The sequence below is a fragment of the Panthera pardus genome, unplaced genomic scaffold, assembly GCF_024362965.1.
Source record: "Panthera pardus isolate Hobbes unplaced genomic scaffold, ASM2436296v1 HiC_scaffold_11, whole genome shotgun sequence".
In the NCBI taxonomy this organism is placed as follows: Eukaryota; Metazoa; Chordata; class Mammalia; order Carnivora; family Felidae; genus Panthera; species Panthera pardus.
In genome coordinates, this window is record NW_026526666.1 from 56,802,629 (window position 1) to 56,824,984 (window position 22,356).

Sequence of the window (22,356 nt, forward strand, 5' to 3'; positions counted from 1 at the left end):
GTTTAAAACCATCCATTAAAGGGGTGCCTGGGTGGCTCAGTCAGTTAAGCTCAGCTCATGATCTCGCAGCCCGTGGGCTTGAGCCCTGCGTAGAGCTCTGTGCTGACAGCTCAGAGCCTGGAGCCTGCTTCGGATTCTGTGTCTCTGTCTCTCTCTGACCCTCCCCCACTTGTGCTCTGTCTCTCTGTCTCTCAAAAATAAATAAACATTAAAAAATTAAACCATCTATTAACGAATCAAATACTCATAACACTTGAGATTGTAGGGGAAAAGTAAAGAATGTTAGTAAGAAAAATAAGAACGTAATTTTGCTCTCCAAATATCTAAAGCAAGAAAAAAAATGTATTCTGGATTGCCACCTGGCATATAGCTCACGTCCATGAGGCAATGAGGTGGATGAAAGAGAAGGCGGGCTACACTTTATTGAGTATCTACTATGGACCGTTACAAGTTCTGGGTACTTTACATGTGCATACATACATTCATACATATAATCTGCACAGAAACAGTCCTGTTAGTTCTGAGGACATAATTAAACCTGTGGGAGCCTCAGCAAGGCTGAGGCAGATACCTGGGAGGATGAGATAAGGAATAAAGGAAGAGATGACAATCCCAGATGAGAGAAAAACATGAGGAAGGAAAAGGAACTAACATTGTTTAAGCTCAAAACAAAACAGCGACCAAAACACACTTCCTGGGAAGGTGATGACATCCCACCTTACAAATGAGGAAACACAAGTCCAAGAGTTCAAAGTGCTCGCCCAAATTTACATAATCAATAAGTTATGGAACTGGAGGTTGTTACCATTCTTTCTATAATACAGCGTAATGGATACGCAAGTAGACTCTGGAGTTAGAATAAACCTAAATACACTTTCCACCTTCTTGACTGTGGGCAAACTATTTAAATTCTTTGTGTCTTAGTTTCCTCATATGTAAAATGGGCACACCAATGCTACCTCTCTCTGTAGGGTGGCTAATTACAATTAAATACGAATAACAGAACTCCTAGCATAACATTTTGCCATGGTGGCCATAAAAATGAGCCATCAGATCACTTGCTGCAAGGAGCCTAATGGCCTGATAACTCCAGCTACCACCCCTCTGTTCAAAAGTCACCGTTCCTCCAGGCTCCCAGACAATGACTAAGGGGGAGAATACCCCATTTCTATGGGACACAGAACTCTTCTAACAAGTAACTTTGGTTCAAAGACTCTCCATTGGCCTATATAAAACTTTCTTAGAAGCTTACTGCTATGTGAGATTCTTCCCATTCAATCCTCCTCCCTTCCCCATCTCCTTTCACAGTTATCAGGTCAGTAGAGTGGTCTAAAAGCTGTCCCAGCTGACTTTTGCTCTCTCTCCTTATATTTCATAGGCTTTACCCCCAATAAATCCCTGCACATATAATTCCATCAGGGCACAGTCTTCTTGGAAGACCACCAGGCAGAAAGTAACAAAACACCACACAGAAAGTCCACAATGAATGTAAGCTATTATCATGATTATCACCCAAACCATTCTTTTTATCATTTTCTGGCTCTAAAGCCCAGCAGAGTTTAACCGTAACTTTCCAAACTGTTTTCCCTGAATCTGTGAATGTTATTCTTTTTTTTTTTTTTTAATGGGAGGGTTCAAAGATCACACTGCGTTTTTGTAACATATTCTGATAAGTTTTGTCACACCTCCTCAATTACAAATGAAAACATATATATTTTGTTTCCCACACAGCACACAAAAAATATGGCACCTTCTATTTTCAAGTCTATTTGAAATGCCTTTTCTCTACTTCATCTTTGAATGTGGAATTTCCCAGTGCTTTACTATTTGACTGATTTTCTACTTTCATCATCTTTCAGGAAGCAAATCATCTGCTGGTAACTAAATCTTGTAACAGAGTATATACTTCCTTCGTACTTGCTCTGAAGAAGTGACTCACATACTGTCCAATGGCTTACTCAATTGATACCCCACTAATTAAACTTACAAATTTACTTGCATAGATTCAATGGCTCTCAATTCTTATACTGTACCTATTGACTGTGCCTTACAAGAGGCTTATTGTTCCAAGATAACTACTGGACTAGGTACCAGCAGATGCAGGAGGAATGGAATTTAAGCAGTCAACTCATTAGAACTTTGTGGTACTCTTCCCAGGGTTCATTTTTCAGTGAGTTAAATTCCCGTGGTTTGACCCTTTGTGATCAGTGAAGTCATCACAGACTAATCAAACCTTTTCATATGTTGCTGTCACTACTGCCCATGGGACCGTGGGGAGAATTAGGACTGGTTGCCAGATAAAATATAGGAGTTAATTTAGATAAACAGAGATTTTTTTTTTTTGTATAAGTATATCCCATGTAATACTACAAAATTATTCACTGTTTATATGAAGTTCAAATTTAACTTGGTGTCTTCTATTTTTATTGCTAAATCTGGTAACTATTAGGGAGAAAAACGAAGCTTCAGGATAAATGTACTTGAGACCTGGGGGCTTATGATCTAAATGGTGTCAGGAGATAAGGGATAAGTTGGAAGCCACAGATTTAGATTTCCATTAAATGAAAAAGGAATCGTTTGCATGAGTGGGTAGTATGTGAAGTCAAGTATCCCATGTAAGTAACTCAGCTTTTAGTATTACATGCATAAAGAAAAAACCTTTGGGGATACTAAAGGATGTTGCCATGGTAGATGAGAGAGTGTCTCTCTTTGGCAATGTTACAAATCAGGCCTTTGTCTACAGCTCCATACTAGACTCTATGCTTGCTCTGCCCACCACTAAACATTAAGTATCTAACCTATCATAGGGGCTCAAGATACAGTTCCTATATCAAGAAATAAATGGATTTGGTATGTGCATTCCTCTGTGGGGCATATCATAGCTTATCGAGGATTTGCCAAGTCCTCTCCTTGGCCTAGAAGGTCCGATACAATTTGGTTTCCTGCTACTCCCATCTCCAAATGCTCTCTCCTTCATTCATGTCCCTCAAGCCACACTGACCCCTTATTGTACCCCCAGCATCCCTCAAAGCCTCCACATTTACTGTTTTCTCTTCCTAGAATCAAAGTCCCTAATGTCTGCATAGCTCTCTTCTTTGCCTTCTTTAGGTCTGAGCTCAAATGTCAACAGATTAGAAAAGCCTTCCCTGACCACACTATGTAAAATAGCACCCATATTCTCCACTGTTTATCCCCTTATTGGGCCTTATTTCCCTTCATAATATTTAATACCACTGGGCACATTACATATATACTGGTTTATCATCTGTCTCCTCCCACCAAAAGATAAAGCTTTGTCTGTTTTGCTCATGGCAGTGCCTGGTTCTTAAGACGCACTAGATAAAAGTTTGTTGAATGAATGGATGAATTAAGTCCTTCTCCCCTTACTAGACTATCAAGTCCTCAAGAACAGGATGTCTGATCCATTGTTGTATTCCCTCAGTGGATCCAGTCCATAGTCCAAACAGACCCAGCAGAGTCTTAATAACTCTCTGTTGAATCATTTATGAGAAGACTGAGGCACAAAGTCTTTAAGTGACCTGGACAACTGATTTCCCTTTAGCAGATGCTCAGTGTCAGGCTTGTAATGGCCAACTCTCCTTTGCTAATCTGACCTATTCAGCAGCTGTGATTTGGCTTCTCCTTCCTCCTCTCTTGAGTTTACAAATGCTGCTTGCTGAGAGGCTCTCTGGTTGCAAAATACCTACAGAGATCTAAGAAAACACAGACTCTCCTTCATGGAGAGACTGTTGGAAGCCTATTCCTACTTTGCCACAACATCCTTTACACTTCTGTCTTGGGATATTCACCATACGATGCCTGCAGATAAGGCATATGAGACTTCCTTGTTCCCTCTAGGTTCAAATCAACCAAGTACAGAAGTTAACAACAGAGATGGGGCAGAGTAATCTGCAGTAAATATTACCCCTTCCCCCACCTCTGTTTGAGATATCCCAGTAGATTTCCTTAACGACAAGCTAATGCCAAGGGAACAGAGTTGCCTGGAGCTGAGTAAATCCTAAAGAAGAGAAAAAGAACGAGGAAGCTGTAGGGAGAAAAGGTGCCAAAAATCCTTGTGGCCACATGAATTTTTGTAGCAGACAACTAATCAATCTGGATTAGTGACTCCAAATCCCCAAATAAATTATTTATATTACAGTCAGTTTTCTAATATTATCCACAAATGGATAATTCCTTCCAAAAAATAATATACAGGCTTTAAGTCAACAAATTCACACTCAAGTGTCAAATCAGACCCTATTATTTGTGGCAAGGAAAAGCTCATACGCTATTCCTGACCCACACCAGTCTCCCCGATATTTCCCTGTGCTGATTTTTAACTCACGGGGAGGTATGCGAAAGTGACCATTAAAAGTACACTGTAGGTCCTTCTAAAGTCCCTCTTTGTCAAAGGGTCCTACCAGAGTTGTTCAGGCTTACATCACAGGGAAAACAGAACAATAGCAGATGGGAGCTGCAGACACACTCCAGGTGTACCTTCTACCACACTGTGATTTGATGACGGCTCCTCATTCGGTCGCTTCTCTGAGCCCAATTCAAATACTACATGAATTGTATTGCTTCCTATTTCTGGAGTCAAGATCTATGGACAGAGGGACACCATCCCATATAAATTATAAATCAACACTTAAAAATGCTTTTCTACTTAAAATGTTACATCCACTAGGCACTCAAATGACTGTCTCTCCCGGGACAAGAGTTACAGGCACAAATAAATTCGAGGACCAGAAAGAAACCCCTTTACTTCTTCTTTCCTCTGTTAACTATTTGTGCGTGAGGGACTGGGGGGGGGGGCACGTGGAGGAGGGAAGATGTCAGAACTAGACCACCCATCCAGTCCATTTTAGAATTTAGACGTCAGGGAACGTGGCTCTAAAACACTCCCTATTTTGGCTCCTAGCCAACCACTTAAAGTCTATTCAGCTAGCTATCCTCTGTATGTAGACAATAAAATAGCCATAACGTGTGAGGTAAAACTACTTCTTTAGAACGACTACAAATCTCCTCTCTGTTTTCCCGTTGAAAGAGCTCCTTTACTGCACTGGGTCCTGTGGTCAACTCAGCATCCTCTCTATACTGCGGGATGCACGCGGGGGAAACCCTGCAGCCTCACCTGGTGCCTCATCTTTCAAGAGGCAAGATCCAAGAATTTCCTTTGTCTGGAGGCATTTCTAAAGAGCCTCTGCAAACAATGATGAGTCACATCTGCTAACAATATTTAAGAGAGCACAATTCACCTGGGCTCAGACTGATTTTTCAGATCAAACCAAGTTCTGGTTCTCTGGGCTCTTAAAGAAGAGAGACCAGCTCCAGCATATTGCCGAAAACCCATCAGTCAGAATTTAATTACACAGATCTGGAAACCAGAAGGCATTTAGGTTTTAATGTCTCCCTAAGTTGGGACCTTTACATATTTTCGAATATTGATCATTACTGTTATCGCTGCTATTCTGGTGGTCACTCTACTGTGTCTGTCCCTGCAGCATTTTTTCTTTTTTTTTTTTTTGAAAGAACACTGCAGAGAATAACTGCTGCTAGGTAATTGTAAAGGAAACTCATGCAAATTATGAAATATTGATAAATTGTATTTACAAGTCAATGGTGCTAGAATGCTCCTGCTTTCCCAGTAAAGTGCAAATTATAAGGCTGCATTGCCTCCAAAACTCCTAAAATGACCCAACTAAAATGACACATGAATCAAAACAGTTCCTAAAACGAGCAGTCCATCCAGCAGTAAGCAAGAGACAATTCTTAGAGTTTGGAATTATGAATTTTATTGTGACTTTCCGCGATGCATTAATATTGTAATATGACATTGCAATATATCTACTACATATTTGAAGAGGTGTGAAAAAAGTTAAGTATTGGGCCTACAATTTTTTAAGAGAATGCCCTCAGATAAAAGGATGTTTGTCCACAAGAGAAACAGAAATTCACAGTTCTCTTATCTCACCCCCCAAATTACAAAGTGGATCCTATACATAAATCTTCAGTCAGGGAGTCGGTGGCTCTGGAAGCTCTTTCCAAACTATTGAAACCTTCAAAATTCTCACAGAAATGAGTTAATGGATAACTAGTGAGATATGGCTGGAGGATAGTCCTTGCTCATCGAGAAACATTCAGAATAATATCTAGTGTAGCGATACAAGGCAGAAATGACACAAATGAAGGTGGTGACCATGAAAGCCACACTCGACCAATTCTCCCGGGGTTATTTTCAAATTGGCAGGTAGAGCTGGAAATTTTCAAAATCTGGGGCAAGCATCGTGATTAATGGCTTTCCACTGATTGCAAAGGCCCATCTGAGGGTTTATGCCACCAACATATGTGCGACTACCAGATAAATGAGGAAGAACAAACATGATTAAGCCTAAAGGAAATAATCCAAATACCAACTCCACTTTCCTGTTATAAATATCACATTTTAAAAACCACTAAAATGAGGTTATTAATAGTAGTCTGTGCAGGTGATGAGAGAGAGTAAAGAGGGGAAAAAACATGAGAACACAGCTTTTCTTTTTCTGGCAAGGGAACCCCACATTTTCTTTTTTTAGTTAAGGGTGTTTTCACAGAGAGTCTCAGCGGGGAGGGTGCTCTCAGAGTGCCAAGGCTGAACTATGCTATTCCCTCAGACATGGACTCAGTGTGGCCCCACAGAAGCGTGACTTGAATTAAGTAGGAGGGTTATTACGTGAGCTTTTTCCTCATTAAGGACCGACCTGATGCACCACAGAATGCAAGAGGACTGTTCACAGGTCCTGTAAATATCGAGCAGCCATCTCAAATATTCTGTCCCATAAATATTTTAAACAGTAGCCAAAGTACCTCATGGGAGTTCACGAACAAAGGTGGTTTGAGTAGATGCTCTAAGTCAAAGTCCAACAATTAAGGCTTATAACCTTCAGGTTCTCTTGAAAAGCCAGAAAGGGGGTTTCAGTAGTATGTGAAAGAATTAAATGTGTAATTCCAGTCTGAGCTGAGAACTTTGTCAGAATTCATTCCCTGTGGTAAGCAAGCATAAGTTAACATGATAGTGTTGCATATCTTTGCTCACACCTGTTCCTGTGAGTGGGGCAGAGGTGATCTGCTATGGACATTAGTATAGCTTCTGGCTTTGGCCTTCCTAGCACTATCAGCCATGTCTGTGCATGTATGTCCATGTGTCTGTGTACAACCTTCCTCCACACCCAAATTAGATTTTTGGTATCTCCAGTTGTTGGGTTTGTTTGTTTGTTTTTGATATTTGTTTCCTTAAAAACCTCTTGGTAAAATCAACAGTGAGCAGACACTCACAAAATATTTGGGGATAATGAGACCATACTCACCTATTTATTAATTCTATTCATGAAGCAAATAAATACCAGGTACCTGCTAAGTTCAATGCTGTGCAAGATTGTTTTAAAAGGAATTTGCCATGAACCCGACCCTTAATCAGCTTAGAGTTTTTAATAAGACAGAGTCTATTTGGTTTGTGCCAAGGAAAAAAACTCGGCTAAAATTAAACCCATCTAGGTGGGGTCCCTTCTTTCCAGAATCACCTTTTCTTGCAGTGCTCATTCGGAACGTTCTAGCAACTCTGAATCACTTTTGTGGTAGTCGACTCCTTGGAGGTGAAGAAATGTGAGGATTAGTCCACATAATAAAACAGATGTGGCACTGTGGGAATTACGGACAGATTTAAGGAGATGTATGTCTGACGTTCCAGAACAGAGTAGGTACCTACAAAGGATGTCTCTAAAAGTCTTGGTTTATTTCTGACACTACCCCTCTTCCATTCCAAATCTCTGAGCTTCTGGTCTCTCCGATATGTATGCTCTATACAGATATGAGCTTTAACCAAAAGTAGTAATAGCTACTTTTCTTTGAGTCTTTACTGTGAACCCAGCATGATGCTGTTTCATGTACATATTCTTATTTTAATACAAAGTATGTTGTTTTAGTACTCTTACTTTACTGATAAGAAGACGGATATTGGGGCAATAGTTTATTCAAAGTCACCTAGCCATGATTTCATCTGAATTCGGGTGTGTCGGACTCTAGAGGGAGAGTTTTTAATCATTATATATTATACCAACTTTGAGTTTCGGAGATTCTGATATTTTATCTCTGGGCTTCAAATAATTCCTTCAAAATTCCCATCTAATACTCTAATTGGACAAAGATTTGTTTTCTTTTACAGTTGAGTCTTAAGGGAGTACAAGAAAAGAAAGCAAAAATTCCACAGGAAAAACCAGACTAGTTGGACAGGGAAGAAACAGCTGCATCCACTTTAGGTAAAGTTACATGGCCTAGTTTATGGTTTTGGATGAAACGGCATGTTACCATTTGTCTATTCATTCTCCATGGTTTACTAGGAAAATACCATTCGTTTCCCATTACCTTTCTCCTCAAGAGCTAGGATAAAAAGAATATTATTTCCCCTCGCATATATACATAAAGAAGGAGTAATGTGTTCCCGCTTTATTTGAAGACGAGAGTCTGTCCCTTGTTCACCCACCAAGATTCTCAAAGTGCTTAGAATTTGGTTGATACATTTATGAGAGCTGCCTTTTTAAAAACAAAAATGAAACAAATGAAAACCTTTCAGGAACTTGTCATCCATAGCCTAGGTAATGAAAAAGAAATATCGCTCTTGGTCAAAGCAACACTAGAAAGTTCTCTAATGCATGTAAATACCTGGTCCTCAACTCTTCATTTATTTTCCTCTAGGGATTATGTGTCTTTAGAAAAGAGGTAAAATCACATTTCCTCCAATAACTTCATCTGAGATTGACAAAAGGCAGGTAGAGGATACTGAGTAGGCTGATTTTCCTCTAGGCTAAGCTTCAGTCGAGTTCTCTAAGACAAAGCAGCTTCGACTTTTTTCTTTGCTATGAATAGAAATTTGAAACATAGGAACTTATTACTTTCTCTTCTAGATACCAATGCTTTCTTTGAACTTAGATACCATCCTCCCGAAATAGTATTGTGGATCCTTGAAGTAGCACCAAGCAATTTGGGGTTAAAAGTGAACTTGGCTAATAGCTCTGTGCCTTCGGCCGAAAAATCCAGGCTCAATCCTGGTTGCTTTTTGGAATGGGAAGCGCACAATATCAGTATTGCAGGCAGCTCCAGAAAGGCATTGCCAGCCTCTCGTGCTCTCAATTTATATTTGCATGTGAACAGCTTGTCGGCCATTTTATGAAGACAGATGAATCGCAGGCCTGCTAGTGGGGCGGCCAGACCTACATACACCAACCACAGACCCGTACGGCCCACAAATTTTTAAAAAATGAAATGAGAATAAAGTGAATATCTCAGGCAGATTATACAGAAATATAATCTATGAGAAATGAAACGTTCAAGTTATCACCTACAAGTCCAGTGGAAATAAATGATGACGCTAATGTCACCTTAAAATGTCAACAAAAAATAAGATAGAGATATTTATGATACTAAAAACAAGACTTCAGGGGTCCCTCTTTTTTTTTTTTTTATGCTTGCTATGAAAAGACAACTTTGATAAGAAAAATACCACTAAAACACCAGAATGAGAAGGGAAAATAAATAGTCAGATAGTCCATATTTAAGGCTAGAATCCATCAATGATATAAGGAATTTACCACACGTGTGAAATGAAACAAATCCTATAAAATTAGTGAGAGGATATCTAATGTGGTAAAAATCCTCCACTGCATAATACTGACAGAATTCAGTCTACCTGTCTGTTCCAAAAGATCAGATGGAGATCAACAGGGAAAAATGTACAGAACAACAAAAGGGAGACCAGAGGAATGAGCTCATTCTAAGTAGATGAAAAATAAGTACGGTAAGGATGATAATGACAAGAAAAATAATGAGTAATATTGAAGAGCCAACAATTTTTAGTAAATTATATGAATATGTATGTCTCGTTTAGTTCTTCAACAGGTAGGCTATTATTATCTATTTTTACCATACTATTTTCAAGATGAGGGAAAAGTATACACCCTGAGAGGTTACATAACCTGTTCAATATTACACAAGTAAGAAACAGAAGAGGCAGAATTTGAACACAGGTCTGATGCCACAGCCCGAGCTTTTAAGCCCAGTGCCATAAGCCCTTCACAGACCCCTCAAGGTCAAGCCTCCCCATTACAGCCTTTAGTATTATCACTGAGGAAGAGCACTTTGGAGTTGTAGGAGATGGTATCTGTAAAAGTACGTAGTACAGCGTTTCCTATATGATAGGCACTGCCGGTTCACTTCTCAGCTTTTATTGAAACCGATGGTTTTACTCAATCTTAAATTCCAACCTATGACCATCTGTTTTGTACTTGGAGCACATACCACAAATTTAGTATTTTACCGGACACGATCACATTTGTATAGAATGTGTGTGCATTCTATGTTAATCAGGTTTCTGCAACAGAAAATTTATAGAATTCTGCAATTTAGGAATTTAATGCTGCCATGTACTGTTTTATTTCAGACAAGTTAAAGTGGAAAATCCTTCAAAGGCAGAGATCGTTTTCTGAAAGCACTTAGGAAAGGGCTGAGCTCTGAAAAGGCTACAAAAATATTTGTTGGTCAATGACTTATATCACCAGGGAAGAAGATCGCGGGGCATCTGCCACCTCAGAAGGAACTAAAATGAAACCAACAGACTGTGGCTCCTCACTTGTGCTGTAGAAGATTCTGATTTGGTAAAGCAACCCCACCTTTCACAGTCCGGTTCTCACGAGAACCCTGACGGTGCTTGGGAGCAGGGTGGAGGAAGGCTTGGGGCTGCCAGAATGATCCAGAGAACTCCCTGACTCCTCAGAGTTGTTCCTACTGTGAGCTGCCCATCAGGCAGACCCCAAATCCTTGTACTCGGTTGGCTCTTGGCTACTGTTGGACTCTGAAAACAGCAGCAGCTAGAGTCCCCAACTACACTTACCGTTTTCTGGCTGGTCCTTAATGTCAGCGTCACTTGGCTGGCTGGGACTTTCAGATTGACTTGAATCTGAAAAACATAAAAAACACAGCCAAAAATTACAGGGTCTGTGAGGGAAAAGTGGATCAGAAGTGCCAGACTTTCTCAAAAAGTTCAGCATGTAAAGTCGGAATGAGAACGTTATAGAAATGATAAGATGAATGAAAACAAAAGGTGGGGGGCAGGGGGAGAAAGGGAAAAGAAGGCAGCAACAGCAGCAGCCTGTGCCTTTAGAGAGGACGCTCCATTCTGGGTACGCCTCCAGCGGCGTTTGGCTTGCGCCAGATCATAACTTGAAACTCCTCAGAAACCATCCTCTTACAGAGAAGCCATTTCCAAACTGCTCTTCTCCATTATTTATACACTAGAGTCTGATAAAGACTTCATCCTTCATTACACACATCTGAAGCTTGATTCAGAACATAATAAAGTGTCAAAACATATTTTGAAGCTGGTATATAAAAGCAACCCAAACAACAGTAACAAGTTCTGTTGATATTTAGCTCTGTATTCTAGCAACAGACTATGCAGACTAACACCATTAAATACAAGAGTCCTAATATTCTAGCGCATTTACTTGAAATCGCAGGATAACTCAAAGGCATCTTTCCTGAATGCTACACGTTTCCTCCTCCGCTTTGTAAGTATCATTTTCCTCTCATACCAATGCCTTCAGGAGCTCCTAAGAGGGCTTGTTAGTAAAAACAGGTTCTTGCACACCTTCACTGAATTCCATTTATTTTTTACTTAAAAAATACAATTATTTTCCAAACGAAATAATTAATTCAGTTAATTTCTAAATGGGATAATTTTTTAAAATAACATTTAATTTTTAAAAAAGATAAAATTCAGTTAGAGCAAAGGAATTTCATAGAATCAGAAGTAAACATACTTAGACATTTCTTGGAGAGAGGAGACAAAAATCAGGCAAAATATTTCCAGGGTAAACTTTTGTAATGTGAAACATATTCTGAGACTTGAAACAGTATATAACATGATCTAAAAACAAACAACCCCCCCCTTTTTAAAGAAAAACCTCTCTATCTATGGAAAATTTGGCTACTAACTTTACCTGGGCTTCACAGGGTTAGAATTGGCTGTCTAAAGTTTGACCACATTTCAGCAAGAAGTTCAGTGCAAGATCAAAAGGTCATGACACTTAACTATGATTAAACTGAAAATACCACTTCTATTTCAACAGCGTTGAAAGCATTACTATTCTCTTTCTTGGAGATACTGCAAAAAAGAAGTAGCATTCCTAGTTATCCTAGGCCAAGAAATGCTAATTTATTACTTTAGAAAGGCTCTCTGCTTTTAAGCAAATGAGGATTTTAATTACAGGGAAGTACTATAAGGAAAATGTCTACCTTTAGGTTTCCAGATGATCTTAACCTGGTGACTAGAGCAAAAATCCTATGTTGATCCAAAGGTGCAAATAAAAAAAGATGTGAAGATGTGAGTTTTTATTTAAGTCTGGCCAAGTGATTGCTTTCATCACTTTGTAACAATTGTCATGGTGAACACACACACAAAAAAGCATGACAGGTCAAAAAGGCTTCAGATATCCCAGAGAATGATCACCCAAGTTAAGTATGGAGCCTGCACTGAAAATTGGGAATGCAAATTTATGTTGGACCGTATTTGAAATTTTAACTCCATAAATTACTATTACTTTTACAGCAAACAATTAAAAAATATGGCATGACTACCTTCTCTTTTTCTAAAGAAAGATCCTACAATTTTGCCATTAAAAATTACAAATTAAATATTCTGAGAAGTATTTCAACATGTTTTAGGAGAAAGGCATACTTTGATTATTTTTGTCCTAGAAAATTTCAAATCATTAATATCCATAATTAAATTAAAAAAAAAAACTTAAATTTTGTTTTAGGGAAAGCTGAAATTCTTCTTGATCATATCCCAGAAAGGATCCATAAAATTCTGCCAAACAGAACATTTATGTTGCAGTAATACTAGCAAATCTAACTTTCCATATGACAGCTTAGCCCAACGACATTCTTCTAGGTGTATCTTTACAATGAATCACCTCGTGAACAAACAGAGAAACATGTTTCATCTCAATTAATTTAAATATGCAAGAGCCAATTACTTCTCTGATACTTACCCACTATTATTAAGACAAGGAGGATAAAGAGATCAAAAAAATGTTTTTTAATAATAGAGAAGTGGACTTCTTTGTTCTCTTTTCTTTTACATTTGGTTCACCATCCAATCTTTATAGAAACATAACATGATTAGAGAAAACATGGACGGCAACAGAAGGTGGCTGTAGGTCTGTTCAAAGAAAGTTTAAAATTTCAGGCCCCAGAAAAAGGAGCAAATAAACAGCAAATGACCAAGAGGCAAGAAAAGACTGAGAGTTGGTCGGAAAGGGGCCGAAGCGCTCTTGTGAAAGCTCAGATACATACACTGGAGGAGGCATCTAGCCAAACTGAAAACGGAATTTAATTTCTCCAGTTTTATTCGAAAGCTGGAGACACTGTTATCCACCGAGGACAGCACACTAAAGCACAGCATCCTGGTAAGGGATAGGCAGAGCCAAAGATCTACAAGGAAATGTAAATGATCTAAAAATTTCTGTAATTATTTCCTACTACAGGCTGTTTCATGCCGTTTCTTTTTTGAACCAACAAGGAACAAAACTACCCAGTCCCGGGGCTATTCTATCCGGAGGATGCATGGACACTTTCCCTGGTATTGCAAAAGGTCACCGATGCTGCTAGGTATGGAGCCAACCAGATGACCAAAATTACAAATTAATTTCTACCCGTGCATAATTGATATAAATGAAAGATTTCTCTTGTAAGCATTTACATTAAAACACTCTCATGAAGGTTAACAATTAATTTCTCTTTTATACTTGGTAGGGACCTGTCAGAAGCCTAGGTTAGCTTTATAGCTTATTTTTTTGGACAATTCTCACTTGGTCAGTTGATTCCCACCTCCAGAAATAATTGGAGGCCCCAGAAAACAGATACAACAGCATGGAATTGGATGCCCTATCTCATAGCTTCTATCATATATCTGGCAGTGACTTCCTCTGGTTCTCTGGTTGAAAGCCAGAAGATCTGTATATTACAATGAAGAGAATATTATTTAAAGTATGTTTAAATGATGGAGTTGGAAATGCTATTGTAAGGAAGTACATTAGGGTCATCAATTTTTTTCCCATCTAGAGACTTGCTTTTTGTTTAAGGAATCTCAGACTTCAACCTAACCTTGAAAAGCAATGTTTCTTCTGGTTTTTAAAAAATTTATGAGCAGAAACTTAAACCTAAAATAGACAGGGTTTGCATATAGGAGGCTGGGTTGAGACCTCTTAATTGAACTGGTAGCCATCTATCTATGCATTTTTATGGCGCCTACAGCTATATTGCTGGAGTGCTCAGACAAAGATATTTCACTATCAATATAATCACTGGGGAAAGGAATAAAATAAATCCTAATGCCTACATATTAGTCTCTGCTTCTATAAGCTTGTGCAATGCAAGAACAGAAGCCATGTACTGGATTTGCTACTTATCCACTTATTCAGCTGCCCCAACCTCAGTTCTGCTCCCCCTCAGCATGGACTTCCAGAGAACATTCCTTTTGGAAAGGGGAAGAATGACAAAAACATGTCAGTATGGTAAAACTGGGCAGGAAAAAAGAAATATAGATCTCACTTCTGTGTAGTTTATGTTCTTTAGGCACGGAGCAGAGGTGGGATGTTGCTAAATCTTCCCTGTGCTCGACTTAGCATCCAACTTTCTCCTCTCCGCTCCTTTCACTGTACATACATCTCTTATGGTAAGCTTTATACTATGTTATACTAAGGTGATCTTAAATGATCTCCTATGAGAATTTGGGTTCCCTAAGAAAAGAGTTCCTTTCTGGGGCACCTGGGTGGCTCAGTAGGTTGAGTGTCTGACTTCAGCTCAGGTCATGACCTTGTGGTTCGTGAGTTCAAGCCCCACATCGGGCTCACTGCTGTCAGCCTGTCAGTGCAGAGCCTGCTTGGGATCCTCTGTCCCCCTCTCTCTGCCCCTCCCCTGTTTGCACTTTCCCAAAAATAAATATTAAAAAAAAAAGAAAGAAAAGAGTTCCTTTCTTATTCTTGTCTTATCCCCAGTACCTTCCAAGGGTGCCTGGCCTGCCCAAGGATTCACTAACTGCTGAAATAAAGAGATGAATTTTGAATAAGATAAACTTGTCGTTCAGCTTTCTAACACTGGGATGCTGCCAACAACTGAAAAACATACTAAATTCACACCTAAAAGGAGACTGGGACTCTCATAAAATGAGGAAGGAGGGCAGAAAAGGACTTTACTTCTGCTTGACGTTCCCCTTCGTTGGACCTGGCAAGAGAGAGACAGGCACTTCCCTCTGGTTCGGGGGTGGGAAATCTTGCCCAGTGTTTAGAAGTTGCAGACAATCACCTCCTATGATCCCCTGGCCAACACTGCACGAAAGGCTTCTCGGAATAACAAGAGGGGAGGACAGTGTCTGACACCTAGGAGGCCTCCCAGAAATGTGTACAGTCTGAAACGATGGACGACACAGGACCTTTTCACACATGCAAAGAATATAAAGCTAAGAGAAATCTGCCTATTTCTAACACCTGAAGAGTATACCAACATCCCAGGGACTGCTGTGAACAGTTGATAAAGGAAGAACAGACCTGCGGTGGTGAAGAACCCTTCCCACCCTGAAACAAACCAATATAATTCCTATCCAGTTCACATGATGTCAACAAAAGTCGATGGACCATGAGAGTAGAATTCTGTTTCTAGAATTTAGAAAATTCTAGAAAAATAGAAAAATAATTTAGCCTAAGTTTCAACCTCCTGACCTGCTTTGGCTAAAAATGAAGTTTGAAAAGACTCTGTTAAACTTCTGTGTCCACTTCTAAATCTCCTAAATCTAAAGGTGAAATGAAGAAGCCAGAAGGCATCGAGGAACATAAATGAGTTAGCCAAATGAAAGAAATAAAGTGAAAATTCCACCTAACAGAGTTTGGAGTTGTGATGTGTAAAGAAAAGGCAAAGACAGGAATGAGTACTTTGTGGCAAATAAATGAAGAGTTAGGAGCATTTCAAGAAGACAAGAAAATAAGGAAAGGGGGTGATTATACTCTAAATATAATTAACAGTTACATTCCACAACTGTAGCCCTTAAAGATATTTAAAAAATTAGGTTAAGTTTTATTTCTTATGGTTCAGGAAGACAGAGTTCTTTGCAGAAGAGTCAGGCCAAAGGACACCAAGATTCATTTTCTACATCCATGATGTTATAACAGAAAAATAATTCTCCTTCTGATTGCTACTTTGTTTAGAATCGCTCTACTGTGACCATCCGGTATCATAACATGTTATGATAGTAAAGAAATCTGGAAAGTCAAATGGCTATGATAGTCACATTTGTTTGTTAGTCATATTATAGTTACAGTTATGAAAGAAATACGACTTTATAATATTTAAGACAATTGTCTTTTCTTTTTTTCCAGTATCACCTTAAAAGACTCAGGTGTAAGGAAATATTTGACCTTAAAGACTCAGGTATAAGGAAATATTTGAAAAACATTTATTTGAGAATGTAGAATGTCAGTGTATAGGTGCACATATGTAGATACAATTTGTAGCTTACATGTGAACACTGATGAATACAGTACCATCAGCTAAATCTAACATTATCCATCATGGTCTGGAGAAGAGCAAATAGAAATTTATAATACCATCATTCAGTCTGGGGCCTCTAAATATATTCAATTATTATTAGCTTTCCAGAGAATGGCAAAAATCCTTTAAGCTCTGTGAATAACCAAACCAAAATTTAATGTCAATTGTTGTCTACAATTGTGACCCACTTAATGAAACATTAACATACAATAACTTAGTTTTTAACACAGATAAATCATGAAGTGAGTCACACCGTGAAAGTTTTCTTAGCTTTAAGAATGGAAACATTCCCCGGTCCTTTAAGTGGGAAGTCTTATCTTTATTGTATTTAAAATACAAACTTGGATCTCCATAACTTTCCCAGGAAGCTAGAAAGGAGTGTTCGTATGGATATGTGCATGTGCCTGATAACCACAGCAATCGAAGTACGCAAAGTTCTTCAGCAGAAGGGAGATGGGGAGACGTAGCAGAGGAAAAACAACTCGTTCCAAAAGAACTAGGCTAGGGTGCTCACGTGGGTCTTCTCCTCTAATCCAGACTCAGGCGGAGGGGGCAGGCTGTGTTCAGGCGGCAGTGACTTGGAAGGGCTCCCCCAGACCACCCTGGGAGCTGCCAGCTGCTCAGGACATCCACCTCTTAGACATTCCCCTGGATAGCAGTTTTAGGGCATACTTAAGAGTGTTACACAATCTAGGTTACTACCATTTCTTTTCCTTGAAACTTTTCTTTTTTAATGCCTTTCTGAAGGAGAATTTGTGAAATATTAAGTTTGCAGGAATTCGAGTTTTTGGCATTAGTACTGGTATTCAGAGCCCATCTGTTTGGTCGGGACTGTGTATGATGATGAGGCCGTTAGGATGAAGGGTTAGTCAACTGTCTTATCACCTACTCATAAATGTGTTATTTTTCTATGTGCACAAGGAGGTTGCGGAATGATACAGTTTTAACACATTGAGAAAAAAATAAAATGGCGTAACTATTGTGTTATGACAGTGAGGGGGAATCATTTCTAAGCTTTAAAAATTACAAATTCAGTCACTCTGAAAGTAACGACAAAATGACTCAATCCTAAACCTTCAATCTTTGCATGAGGCTGATTTCAAGTAATGATCAGCGTTTTCAATGAAGTTATAAATGAAGTCGATGGCAAGAATAGGATTCTGAAAGATATGCAAGCACGATGCTAAATTTGTAATTTCTTACATTTTCTTCGATGAGGGTCTGTGACTAAAATAAGCTATAGTATTTAGATCATCATTTTGAGTTTTGTTTTTCCCATAACAGGAAATGTGATGGTAACCTGTTGATCAATTCAGAGCTCCAAAGTTATTGTGTCAACCTGTTCACCTACCCACTCATGTGTAAACAAAGGCCTGCTTAAAAAGCCCTCGCATCCCTTTTTAGTCACTTTTGTCACAAACAAAATTGATTATAACAGTAAGTTGTTGGAGTTCTTAAACAGAAGAATATATACTTGAAGGTTACTCATATAGTCACCTACACCACTTAAAACAGAAAAGTTCCCTGTGTACTTTCATGTTATAAAAACAAACATGTCAAATGAAAATGAGGCATAATTGAGTTATAGTCTATATGCATTATTTTCCTGTATCTGACTATCTATAAAGAAATTTATTACAATGACAAAATGCCCTCTGTCAAGGAAAACCAGGCAATTTAAGTTTAGGATATACACTAAATATTAGCTTTTCTTGCATTCATATTTCACTACCAAAAGGAGTACAGAATGATAGACCAAAAAAATGGCGTCTTACAAAATCTCAGCTACACAATTTAACTGCTCTGGATCTCAGTTTCTTCATCTGTCAAATGGGGACACTAACTGCCATTTTACCTAACTTAACAGGATTGTTGCAGAGATCAAATAAAAAAAATACAAGAAAACCTGGTTTTAAAACTATAAGGTCCTCTCCTCCCCCAAATGTACATTTACCACGACAATATAAATCTTCCCATCGATATGAGTTTTTGTTTCTTTTTAAAAATCAATCCCAACCCATGCATGATGTGATTCTGGTATAAAACATCAGCACGACAGACCTGGTTTTAAAGAAAAGGTTCTTAATTCCCATATACTGGGAAAGAGATTATCTCTGCTAATGGAAATGTAAATCTCAGCTTGCCGTTGTTTATTCCAGACAGACATTTGTGTGTTAAGTCTGTTTATCAGGCAACACTTTGTCTAAGCCAGGAAGTAGTCAGTCTTTGTAACAAGATGTATGCAAATGAATTTCCCATGAGTCTCTGCAGCAAACTGTAGCAAGAAAAAAAAAAATTTCCTTGTTACTTTACCAGCAAGAAGCTACCTCAAAAGTAGACTAGAGACAGAACTATGAGCTAGACTATGCTGATTAGTTTAAATGAGTCCTAAACATGTGCTCACAGTCTGTTGCTCTTTATTCTAAGCAGACTTGGTGTATTACATCTGTTTATCAGACAACACTCTGTCTGGGTATTCGGGCTTTGTAACCTGTGTGAAAATGAATGGTGACTGTAATCCCATGAAATAACCTGTCTGAGGCAAAACTCCAAACCTCCCATCACTTTAAGAATCCCCACCAACAGAAGCTCCCATGAGACCTTTGAAACCTTACAAAAATTCCCTGAGCTCTAACTTTTTATCCACCTTCTATCTTAAATAACTTTTCTACATTCTTTCGCTCTCCTGAGGGCATGACAGACTCAGGACAGAATGGTCAATTTTTATCATGCAACATGGACTGATTAAAAAAAAAAACACAAACTGCTAATATGCCCTACCTAATGATCAAAAAAAACCAGATTTTTAAAAAAGAAAATACTTTTCTAGCATAATAAAAACGAATTTATTCTTTAATCCTATTATTATTTACCCTGGGATCTTTTCTTTTCTTTTTTTTTTTAATCCTAATATAACCGACTTAAAAAAAAATCTATACATGAAGCATTGAACAGTGTATACATGAAGCATTGAACAGTGTATTTCTTTTCTTTTTGTTTTTCTTGTTGGTTTTCTTCAGGGTTTGAAAACCTTACCAAAGGAATCGAATTGGTCTAGCTTGTCTTCCTAGACAAAATAAACACTTTAGGACTCGACTTGTTTGTATTCTCCTCAGTGGTGCTGTATGCATCAGCAGCTAAAAACAAAGAAACTTTTTAGCTGTTCAGACAAAATGCAGAAGCTTCCCAAACAAGGAGGCAAGGGAGGGGGCATGGTTGGAGGGGAGGGTGGGGGTGAAGTGTGCAGAAAGTCTGACAGTCCATTCAGTACAGGGATGATGGCTATAATGCATCCAGGGGCCCCTTGCTAATTAAATATGCATTGGCACAGTTCTGATCAATGCAAGCCATGGATCAGGTGACACACCTGCAAAATCTGGAGTCCAGAGCTCCCAGGAAAAGGGAAAATAGTCTTGTCTCCTTATCTTTGTTTTCAAAGGCTCTCAATTTCTGTGCTTAGATATCTAATTTAATTCTCTCACCCCTCAGCAAACTGGATTAGGGAAGTCAATACTGCCTTTGTGCATCGACAGGAAAACACAGCTTTCCTTTTATTCAATTTAGCTATGACCTTTAGACAAAGATAATGACAACTGTCTAAAAGTAAGGTTAAGGCCTCACGAAGAAGACCCCCAGAGCTCAGGCCCCCACGGAATTTGGGATGACAAGGTGGTGGGGTGTGTTGTGATCTTTTCCTGCTTGGAAAGGCAAAAGAGAGGAAAGGGGATTAACAGTGGGTTGTGGGGGGAGGCGAGGGATGAGGTGCACATAGAAAAACTCAAGGGGAAGAGATTTAAATCCACTGACTGTACAACTGAACTCTCAATCAGATGACTGGACCCTGTCACATCCGTACCAGAAAGTACTTCTGTGAACAACATGAGTCAGAATGGCATAGTAACAATTTGCCTAAAAAAAAAATGCAGACACCTTTATGAGAGGGTTAAAGTTTCTGTGGTTGGGTAAATCAGTAAGTTTTGGGGGGGGTCTTTTGTTTCTTTTTGGTCTTTCCCCTGAAGCATTTGAGAAAACAGGACTGTCTATCAGTGTGTGTGGAGTTCCACTACTGGTGAGAGATAGAACTAGAGATTTTGGACAAGCCTGGGATTCTGCAGTGTTAGCAATGTTCACACCACTACTCCTAATCAAAGGGGAAAATGATACTGGGACATTCTCCTGAAGAGTACTGCTTCCTTTTAGTTCCTTGTCATTGGGCCTACTATTCCATTCATTAATTCATTGCATTCATTAATCCATCTACGGCCTGCCTTTCACCTTGTCTACCAAGAGACACAAAATGAAATATAAAATTATTGTTTATTTTTGAGAGAGAGAGAGAGAGAGAGAGCAGGGGCAAGTGGGGGAGGAGCAGAGAGAGAGGGAGACACAGAATCCAAAGCAGGCTCCAGGCTCTGAGCTCTCAGCACAGAGTCCGATTCGAACTCATGAATGGTGAGATCATGATCTCAGCTGAAGTCTGATGCTTAACCGACTGAGCCACCCAGGTGCCCCAAGAGACACAAAATTTTCTCTGTTCTCAAGGAGCGCTCAGTCTATCTGGGTAATAATAATACAATCAAGATTCTCTGGCATCTCCTCTTGATTAAGTCCTGTCTCCTGATGAAATCAACGTACAGCAACATGTTATTGTGCACATTGTAATTGCTTTTATTCTCTTACTGTTAGCAGGAATCAGTACCACTAAAGGTAGCCTTGTAACAAAATTTACAGGATCCTGGTTACTAACTAACTATTGGTGGTAATGGTTGGGATTTGCTTTTCTAGTGAGATACAGGAAGTTTTGGCAGAGTCCTTTTAAAAGAAATAGGGAGCTATTATGGGGCGCCTGGGTGGCGCAGTCGGTTAAGCGTCCGACTTCAGCCAGGTCACGATCTCGCGGTCCGTGAGTTCGAGCCCCGCGTCAGGCTCTGGGCTGATGGCTCGGAGCCTGGAGCCTGTTTCCGATTCTGTGTCTCCCTCTCTCTCTGCCCCTCCCCTGTTCATGCTCTGTCTCTCTCTGTCCCAAAAATAAATAAATAAATAAAAAAAAAAACAAAAAAACGTTGAAAAAAAAAAGAAATAGGGAGCTATTATTATATAATTATCATTGTTGGGCATGGTGTAAAATACCAAAATAGTTTTTTAAAGTAAGATTTTCCCTGTAGAAACAATTTCATAGATAGTACCGAATGCTATTCCTAATCAGGCCTGGTGTCCTCCCTTTTAACAGAAACAACAGCTCTAACAGAGGCAACTGTGGTACAAGTGAAAGACAGAAAGGTTTTAGCAAGCCTGGGTCTGAGTCCTTTCTCCGCAATCGGGCAAGTCTCGTTGCTTCTCTTCATCTTTTGAGTGCCTGAGTTTCAAGACAAGAAGAACTAAATGGCATTATTTACAATGCCTTGTGAATTATAAGAGTGATAATTCTCTAACTGCACACTGCACAGAAGCAGGTTTTCTAAAGTATATAAACTGGTGAAAAAATCACATTGACTACCCACTTTTATTTCCTGCCTCATTATTTTATTGCCAGATAGCACAGTATCTAGAGCATACAGGTACTAATAAATGTTTATTGAAATGGAACTGAAATCAGAAGGTAAAAAAAATAGCTCTTTTAGGGCCATGAAATAAACCAGGGCTTATCTTAGGCGATGTCAACAGATGTTTTTAGATGGATTTTCTGGCTCTGGGGACCCTACAGGAGTCAGAAGGCCTGCT

General features: G+C 39.1%; 1 protein-coding gene across 11 annotated transcripts in view; it reads right to left on the reverse strand.

Moving 5' to 3' along the window:
* Nucleotides 1-22,356, reverse strand: part of NFIA (nuclear factor I A) — a 571,401-nt gene that overhangs the window by 171,717 nt on the left and 377,328 nt on the right. For all 11 annotated transcript variants that reach the window (XM_053894638.1, XM_053894628.1, XM_019449090.2 and 8 more), the window contains exon 3: nt 10,922-10,987. In XM_053894638.1, coding sequence (XP_053750613.1) covers nt 10,922-10,987 — 66 coding nt within the window. The remainder of the gene's footprint in view (nt 1-10,921; nt 10,988-22,356) is intronic.